Source organism: Myotis davidii, unplaced genomic scaffold, assembly GCF_000327345.1.
Source record: "Myotis davidii unplaced genomic scaffold, ASM32734v1 scaffold458, whole genome shotgun sequence".
Lineage (NCBI taxonomy): Eukaryota > Metazoa > Chordata > Mammalia > Chiroptera > Vespertilionidae > Myotis > Myotis davidii.
Window position 1 is genome coordinate 988,956 of NW_006289819.1, and position 9,162 is coordinate 998,117.

A 9,162-nucleotide genomic window follows, 5' to 3' on the forward strand; every position below is an offset into this window, starting at 1 on the left:
TGCCAAGAACCTACAACCAAGATTACTTTATCCAGCAAAGCTATCATTCAGAAGTGAAGGTCAGATAAAGAGCTTCACAGATAAGGAAAAGCTAAAGGAGTTCATCACCACCAAACCAGGATTATATGAAATGCTGAAAGGTATCCTATAAGAAGAGGAAGAGGAAGAAAAAGGTAAAGATACAAATTATGAACAACAAATACGCATCTATCAACAAGTGAATCTAAGAATCAAGTGAATAAATAATCTGATGAACAGAATGTACTGGTGATTATAATAGAATCAGGGACATAGAAAGGGAATGGACTGACTATTCTTGTGGGGGAAAGGGGTGTGGGAGATGCGGGAAGATACTGGACAAAAATCGTGCACCTATGGATGAGGACAGTGGGTGGGGAGTGAGGGCAGGGGTGGGGTGGGAACTGGGGAGGAGGGGAGTTATGGGGGGGAAAAAGAGGAACAAATGTAATAATCTGAACAATAAAGGTTTAATTAAAAACAAACAAACAAAAAAAAAGAAAAAAAGAAGTCAATATTTAAATGCATGCTTTCATAAAAACAATTTTGGCATTGAGACTGATACTTAGATACAGACATCTATAACAAGGCACTTGTCCTTTAATCTATAAGAGGAAGAAAAATACATATTAGACAATGCCATGCTGGACAACTGAAGTTCAGTGTGGCTGAAGCAGAAGGGAGCATGATAAGAGAAGTAAAATAGAGTTAGTATCAGTGGCTATATTTTTTACTATAATGGAGAATGCAGATCTACAAGAATCAAGAGGTCAATGGGCAGAGAAGCAGAGGTGAGGGATGGAGGAGAGAATATACCTATGGCCTATGGGACCTTGGTTCTCAAGGCCCATATACACCCTTGCTTTACACATGTCTTTGGTTGTTCAACCTCCTTAGTGATTAAAAGAATTATAACTATTTCAGATGTAGAGACAAAAGAAAAGACTTTAGAGAAAATATGATTTTAGTGTCAAGTGAAAGAGCAAGCTTGACTTAATATCGGACAAATCATCCACCTTAGAAACTATGCTTAAACATAAAGAAATTTTAGCTTTAAATATTTCAGAGAAGGTTCTTAGTTTTCACAAATCTCAAATTTTACTAGAATTTAAACTCTGAATTTTATAAGATATCTATTTAATTCAACTAATATTATTAAAAATATCATTATAAAATGGTAAGAATGTATACCTGCCAGAAATGGCTATAAGTTTTAAGGACATCCTATACAATAAAAGCCTAATATGCAAACTGTTCCCTTGGGTGATCATTCGACTGAGAGTTCGACTGCTCACTATGATGTGCACTGACCCCCAGGGAGCAGAGCGAAACATGGTGGGCATCGGCAACGTGGCACTGGCAGTGGGTGGCAGTGGAGGTGCTGCTGGCCCTGATGGGCCCCAATGTGAGTGGGACCACAGCAGGATGGTGGAGCAGGTGAGTAGGTGAGTGGGAGGTGCCAGGCCAAGGTGGGTGTGAGCGAGGGCCCAACTGCCCCACTGATCGCCCCGCAGATGGTGACCGGCAGCGGGGGCGGGGCTGCTGCCCGGCTCCCAGGCACTGAGGGAGCTAGGCAGAGGGCCTGGCTCTGATCGATCACCCAGCTCCGACCGGTCACCCTGCAGGTGAGATGGTGGAGCAGGTGAGGGGGCGGTGCCAGGCCAAGGCTGGGTGCCAGGCAGGGCTGCGGGGCTGGGGGCACAAGCTGGGGCTGAGAGGTTGAGGGCGGGAGCTGGGGCCCGATCTCCACAGACCACCCCGAGGGACCCCACCTGTGCATGAACTCGTGCACCAGGCCTCTAGTTTAAGTAAAATAACATAATGCAAAGTTTCTAGCATGGTATCACAGAGAAAAAATTCATTAAATAGGTTTTCTTTCTTTCCTTTCTTAATAATAATCTCTAGTGTAGTTGAACCATTACAGAAATATTTTTAAGTATTTAAATAAAAAGCAAAACTTCCACCCAGCCGCATGGCTCAGTGGTTGAGTGCTGACCTATGAACCAGGAGGTCACCATTCAATTCCAGGACAGGGTACTTGCCAAGGTTGCAAGCTCGATCCCCAGTGGGGGGCATGCAGGAGGCAGCCGATTAATGATTCTCTCTCATCATTGCTGATTCTATCTTTCTCTCCCTCTCCCTTCCTCTCTGAAATCAATACAAATATATATAAAAATAAATAACATTGAATGTCAACTATAATTGAAAATTTTAAAAAAAGCAGCGAAACTTCCAACCTCCTTTCATGACCTGGAAAATTCATGCTAATGACAAAAATGACATCATGGCTAACAGAAAAGGATAATGAATAATCTAACTAGTAGTGAGAAATTATCTAAATTCAGTCCTTGCTAAGGCTCTTAATCCCTCTTACCTCCAAGACAGGAGGGTAAAAAGATACTTACCACTAGGCTGCATAGTCAATGAACTAAAAACTGGACGAGGTATTAAGAAGTTTGGGATTTATCCCTGGATTCACCAATACCTTGCTCTGAACTCTGACAAGTCAGTTTCTCTGTACGTTAATTTCTCCATCTGTAAAGTTGGGGTGGGAAAGGAGGAGACATTTATTACCCTGTAAAATACTGAGACTTTTAGTTATTAACAAAATAGGCTACATTATTAAAAAAGTAGGACAGACACAATTTTTTTGCTTATTAGACAATCTCAGTGTTAGACAGTACCTTATAGTAAGTACCACAGGTTTTATTTATCTAAGCCTCAATATCTGCAGAGATAAAGAATATAGATACTTGCTACATTTGTTTCCATGAAAATGTATAATCCTATATAATAAAAGCCTAGGTGGTGTCACTTGTGATATCATCACAGGATGGCTGCCACAAGATGGCCGGCAGGGGAGGTCAGTTGGGGGCGAACAGGCCAGCAGTTGTGGGCAATCGGGCCGGCAGGGGAGGGCAGTTGTGGGCAATCGGGCCAGCAGGGGAGGGCAGTTGGGGGTGAACAGGCTGGCAGGGGAGGGCAGTTGTGGGCAATCGGGCCGGCAGGGGAGGGCATGTGGTCTGGGCCCAGATTCATTTTGTTTTCTCTCTGGCTTTCTTTGCCAGTGGGGGAAGCTAAGTAATGCTGCTGCCTCTTCAGTCATCCTCATCATAAACGATCCCTCTGTGTGGTATGCATTCATTATTCCAGCCTACTCTTTTTCTCTCTATTAGATTAATAGTTGCCAATTATGATTCCTCTCTCCTGCCCTGATATTGTGTACACATTTTCTAATTCTATTCATTATACCAGTGATTACAGCTATAAGTTATCCATCCATCTTTTCAAGGACATTGAGCAATGTAATGCTTGGTGAAGGGGCAAGCAGGCTGGCAGGCAGAAGAGGATAGGGGCAATCAGGCAGGCAGGCAGGCGAGCGGTTAGGAGCCAGCGGCCCGGATTGTGAGAGGGATGTCCGACTGCCAATTTAGGCCCGATCCCTATGGGGAGGTCTGTTTGACTCCCAGATTGGAGAGGATGCAGGCCAGGCTGAATTTTGTGCATCGGGCCTCTAGTATAAATATAATTTCCAACTAATTATGTTAAGCCAGAAAAATCGAAAGATATTCAAACACCATTAACATGATGTAATGAACTGATCTGTGTTCCCATTAAATTCATATGTTAGCCGAAACCGGTTTGGCTCGGTGGATAGAGCGTCGGCCTGCGGACTGAGGGGTCCCAGGTTCGATTCCAGTCAAGGGCATGTACCTGGGTTGCGGGCACATCCCCAGTAGGGAGTGTGCAGGAGGCAGCTGATCGATGTTTCTCTCTCATCAATGTTTCTAACTCTCTATCTCTCTCCCTTCCTCTCTGTAAAAAATCAATAAAATATATTTAAAAAAAATTCATATGTTAAAGTTCTAATCTCCAATGTGACTGTATATGGAGATAGGGCTTTTAAGGAAATAACGAAAGGTAAAATGAGGTCATAGGGGTGGAGCTCTAATCTGACAGGACTTGTGTCATAAGAAGAGAAAGAGATACCAGAGATATCTCTCTCTCTCCTTCCTCCTTCGCTCCCTCCACAAAGACATTCAGAGAAAAAGGCCAGATGAGGACACCTGTCTATAAGTCAAGGAGAGATGCCTCACCAAAAACCAGCCCTGCAAACACCTTGACCTTGAACTTCTAGCCTTAGGAACTGTGAGAAAATAAATTTCTGCTGTTTCAGCCACCCAGCCTGTGGTATTTTGTTATGGTAGCCCTCCCTGTCTAATATACATGGTCATAGGACAAATGAGGCTGTAGTAATTCTCTGAGATTACTTCATACAACAGTCGTCAGTTTTCAAGTTGCTCTAAAGAATCTTTAATCTTTTTTTTACAAAATAAAAACAAAAGAAAATATTGAACTGAAAGTTAAATTTATTTATTTTTTGTTCATCTTCACTTAAGGATTATTTTTTCCATTGATAGTTTTAGAGAGAGTGGAAGGAAGGAAAGGGAAGGGAGAGAGAGAGAAATATTGATGTGAGAGAGACACATCAATTGGTTGTCTCCTGCATACAGCCCCGACTGGGGCCAGGGATCAAACCTGCAACCCAGGTATATGCCACACTGGCCAGAGCTTGAAGTTATAATTTTATCCTGTTTTGAATATCAACTTTATTTTTCCTTAAAGTACTTAGGCAAATAATTAATTGTACTGAGCCTCAGTTTTTTAATCAGTAAAACAGGAATACAATCTTAATGCTACTTGCTTCACTAAGTTGTGAAGAACAAATGAAAAAATGACTTTAAAAGTGCATAATACAAAGTGCAAAATACAGATAATAGAGATTATTCAAAAAAAACTTGCTGTTTACTACCTTTCTCAGAGAGAAAACTCAGAATCTGAATAATATAATGTACTTACAAAAAGGACATTAGAACCTCCTCTTACTAGTTAGCCCCTAAGGATTCTAATACTCACAATATTAGGACAAACACAAGTTTTGACTGGGACCTTTAAAAATTATGGTAATGTGATCTACTTGGGGGAAGTGAAAAAGCCTCTTGTTTATTTCAAAATACAGTAATGACACTAAGGGGCTGGAGTAAGAAGAGTAACCTGGGTCCGCTGATGTCCAGAGCCCTGAAACATTAAGACAGGAGTCTTTGCAACATCCTAGAAAATATAACCTCTTTTGATTTCTGAGAAGAGTGCAGGAGCATAGACTAGGGCAGGGGTGGGCGAACTTTTTGACTTGAGGGCCACAATGGGTTCTTAAACTGGACCAGAGGGCCGGAACAAAAGCATGGATGGAGTGTTTGTGTGAACTAATATAAATTCAAAGTAAACATCATTACATAAAAGGGTATGGTCTTTTTTTTCAATAGTTTTATTCATTTCAAACGGGCCGGATCCAGCCCGCGGGCCGTAGTTTGTCCACGGCTGGACTAGGGACATCTAAAGCAGTGCTGTCCAATAGAACTGTCAGTGATAATGAAAATGTTCTACATCTGTATTGTCTAATGAGTAGCCATTAGTCACATGTGGCTATTCAGCACCTAAATGTGCCTAGAATTACTGGAAAGCTGCATTTTTAATTGTATTTAATTTTCATTAAATTTAAATACATGCATGTTCAGTGGCTACTATATTGAACAGTGCAGATCTAGAGAATGTAAAGATTTTAGTATTAGAAACCTTTGAGATAAAGATATATATAATAGAAAAATCTACAAGGCTATGGAAGCATCCTTTTGAAATGTGACAAAACAATTACAATAGGTCATACCTTGAAGCAACAAAAATATTCTTCATATATTGTGATATTAAGAAGAAAATCAGCCCTAGCTGGCTTGGCTCAGTGGATAGAGCATCAGCCTGAAGACTGAAGGGTCCCAGGTTTGATTCCAGACAAGGGCACATGCCAGGTTGTGGGCTTGATCCTCAGTAAGGATCAAGGAGCATGCAGGAAACAGCCGATCAATGATTCTCTCTCATCATTGATGTTTCTATCTTCCTCTCCCTCTCCCTTCCTCTCAAAAAAAAAAAAAAAAATAACAACACAAACACATCCTTGGGATACAAGGTAGCCCAACTGGTATGGCATTGATCTATGAACCAGGAGGTCATGGTTTGATTCCTGGTCAGGGCACATGCCCCGGGTTTTGGGCTCGATCCCCAGGGTGGGGCGTGCATGAGGCAGCTGATCGTTGATTCTCTCTTATCACTGATGTTTCCTCTCCCTTCCTCTCTGAAATCAACAAAAATATATTAAAAACAGAAAAAATCAGTTGGAAATTATCTCTTGTATATTAAAATAGCAATAATTATTATTAGCATTATATAGCTCTTATTTTTAAGTGTTTACTATGTGCCAGATATTGTGCTAAGTATTTCAGTAAGACCATCCTCCCCTGTTTGATACCACTTAGTATGGTATCATTTTTCATTTTTACAAATAAGGAAATGATATCAGGGAGGTTGATTAACTTTCTGAAAGTTCACAGTCAGAAGAAAAGGCAGAATTTGAACAAAAACTATGCTCTTAACAGCACCGTCTTTCTCCTCAAAATAAATAAACAAATGAAAAAGAAACCTTACAAATGCTTCTAACACAAAATAGCCCAGCATGGGAAGAACTGCAACCAGATGTGAATGTGGATCTTCTACCCATTTTACTACAGTAAAAACTGAAGTTTGATCTGGACACTGAATAAGATTAGATATAGTCTGGGATTTAATAAGGTAAAATTAAGTTAAACAGAGGATGTTCATAGGAACTATGTTTTAAATTATTCATAGAGCTTGGAAAATAATGCAGCTTTATGTGCTAGTACATGCACATACCAATGAGAGACAAGGCGAGGAAGGGAAAGGAGGAAGAGAACAGGGAAGGAAGAATGTTTCCCCCAGAAATGTAAGCTGAAAAGTAGGAAAAAGAAGAATCAAATGTACTTCTGAAAACCCATTATGACAAGATAGAAGTCTTTCAGTGTTAGATAACAGTTGTGGTTTTAATAAACCACAATCCTAAGCCGATATGCACAGAAATCAAATTGAAATGTTGAGAGCAGAACAAACTGTTCCACTGTGGTCATGCATGACAAGCTACGGGGAGGCAGGAGATAAGACAGAGGACTGGTCTGGGATGTGCCACTAATCAGCCACTCTCTGATTAGCAAGTATTCCTAGTGCCTCTCACCTGATCCTCTGCCTCCAGCTTTCCATTTATTTTGCTCCATTCATAGATGAGTGTGATGAGATGGTAATATTCCTCTGGGATGATCCACCAGAAGAGGGGCGGGGGGAGGCAAGCTAGGCAATCACATTTGCCAAGAAAGCAATAAATCCTGTCTTGTGCATCAGCAGATGTGAACAAAGAAGATGGAGCAAATCTCTCCTTGGTGACTGTCCCTCCCCCACTCTCTCTGTAGCAATTATGCATCTCTGCAGTGCAGAGAGAACCTCTAGAGAACATCAATATTTCCTTTAACAAGCAAAGCAGCTAACAATGAGCGGCTAATGAAAATGCAGAGAAGCCATACTCTCTTTGTTGCTTCTTGAACAAGATTATTGGCATCAATGGTGCCACATCATACTTCCTGGAAATGCATAGTGTGTTAGGACAAAAGCCAGTAGTTTATTATAGATGTAAAAGAAAAGGGTAAGGTACAGAGATAAGTGACAGGAACTGATTGAGATGAGAATAGAAAAGTAGGTAGGCAGCAACTTGTGAAGAGCCTTGTTTGCTAAAGTAAGACAATGGCATATTACATACTGAAGCGTTTTATGTCATCCTAAAGATCACGTGAGACATTCAATATCAAGGTATATTGAATTATTAATGGTATTTTACATCTATAAAGGGGCTTTAACTTTTTTCACAGACTTTTACATACATTATTTCCAATGTTCATACAGCTTCCATACTTACATGTTTACTAAATTCTGATACTGATTATGAACTTATGATGTGAGAAGGGTAGGATTTAGAGGCAAAAGATCTAGGACTATATTTTGCCATTCATAGTAATACAATTTTGAATAGTCTCATAACACTTCATTGTTTCCACGAAATAAGAATAGCAATAGTACCCACTTCATAAGATTACTGTAAAGACTGTATGAAATAATTCTGAAGAGCACTTTGCAAACTATAAAGAGCTGCATAAATAACATGTAGGACTTGTCAAAATTGCAGGATAAATTGGCAAGAAAGGGTGAAATTCTTTTATTCACTCTAGTTGTTTTTTGTGTGACACATCCATTAATACACAGCCTAATAGAGGGTAACTCTCTATTTCTTTTATGTATAAATACAGGTTCTGACCTTTTCGAGGATCTGATTTTTGCATGGTACCATCAGCTAAACCAAATAGGGAATCGTTTTCCTTTAGTAAGATGGAGAAATCTAGAAGCAAAAGATAGAAAAAAGTAGAAATGTGAACAAACTACAGTAGACCAAAGAAGACAGACAGTGAAATTAGGTTTTTATCAGAGGAAACGAGCAGTCTGGACACCCAGACATAGTTTCCCAAGGGCAGCAATATGGTTAGGTTTCCAATTTCCAGGATCCTTCCCTCAGCTTTGTGGATTCAGAATCCTAATTATGTTACAAATAGAAAAGAATCTTGACAGATCTATAGGCTATTAAACAATAATGGGTAAACTGAAATGTTCATTTATTAATTTACTGTGAGAAATATGACAGCCACATGAACTAAAATATTATACACTGAAAACTACAAGACACTAAAATAAAGTTAAAGAATCTATAATAATAAAAGCATAATATGCAAATTGACCAAATGGCTGAACAGCAGAACCACCATCCAGACGACCACACTATGACATGCACTGGCGCCAGGCCAGCCAAAGCAGATGCGATGCAATTGGTCAGGGGGCCCCGCCATTGCCTCATGATTGCCCCGCAGAGGGAGGCCCAGGCCACCGGCTGGCGGGGCAATTGACCAGGGAGCTCCGTGATTGCCCCAAAGAGGGAGGCCCAGGACACCAACAGGCGGGCTGCGGTGGGTGGGTGGGGCTTCCCTTTGTGGGGCCATCAATCACGGAGCCCTGGCCGGGTAGGCGGGTCCTCCCCTCCCTCTGCGGGGTGATGGATCGAGGTGCTCCTGGACTGTGAGAGGGTGCAGGCCGGACTGAGGGACCCTCCCTCTGCAAGTGCATGAATTTCATGCACTGGGCCTC

General features: G+C 41.0%; 1 protein-coding gene across 12 annotated transcripts in view; it reads right to left on the bottom strand.

Annotated features, from left to right (window-relative positions):
* The window catches only part of SCMH1 (sex comb on midleg homolog 1 (Drosophila)), a 102,865-nt gene extending 94,495 nt beyond the window's left edge, over window positions 1-8,370 (bottom strand). For 6 of the 12 annotated variants that reach the window (XM_006762561.2, XM_006762570.2, XM_006762569.2 and 3 more), the window contains exon 1: window positions 8,285-8,369. In XM_006762561.2, the coding sequence (XP_006762624.1) occupies window positions 8,285-8,309 (25 nt within the window). In that variant the 5' untranslated portion in view covers window positions 8,310-8,369. Of the gene's footprint in view, window positions 1-2,423; window positions 2,554-8,284 lie in introns of all 12 variants that reach the window. The other 6 variants (XM_006762566.2, XM_015563164.1, XM_015563166.1 and 3 more) reach the window with 2 other exon arrangements.
* Window positions 8,371-9,162: the final 792 nt, after the last annotated feature.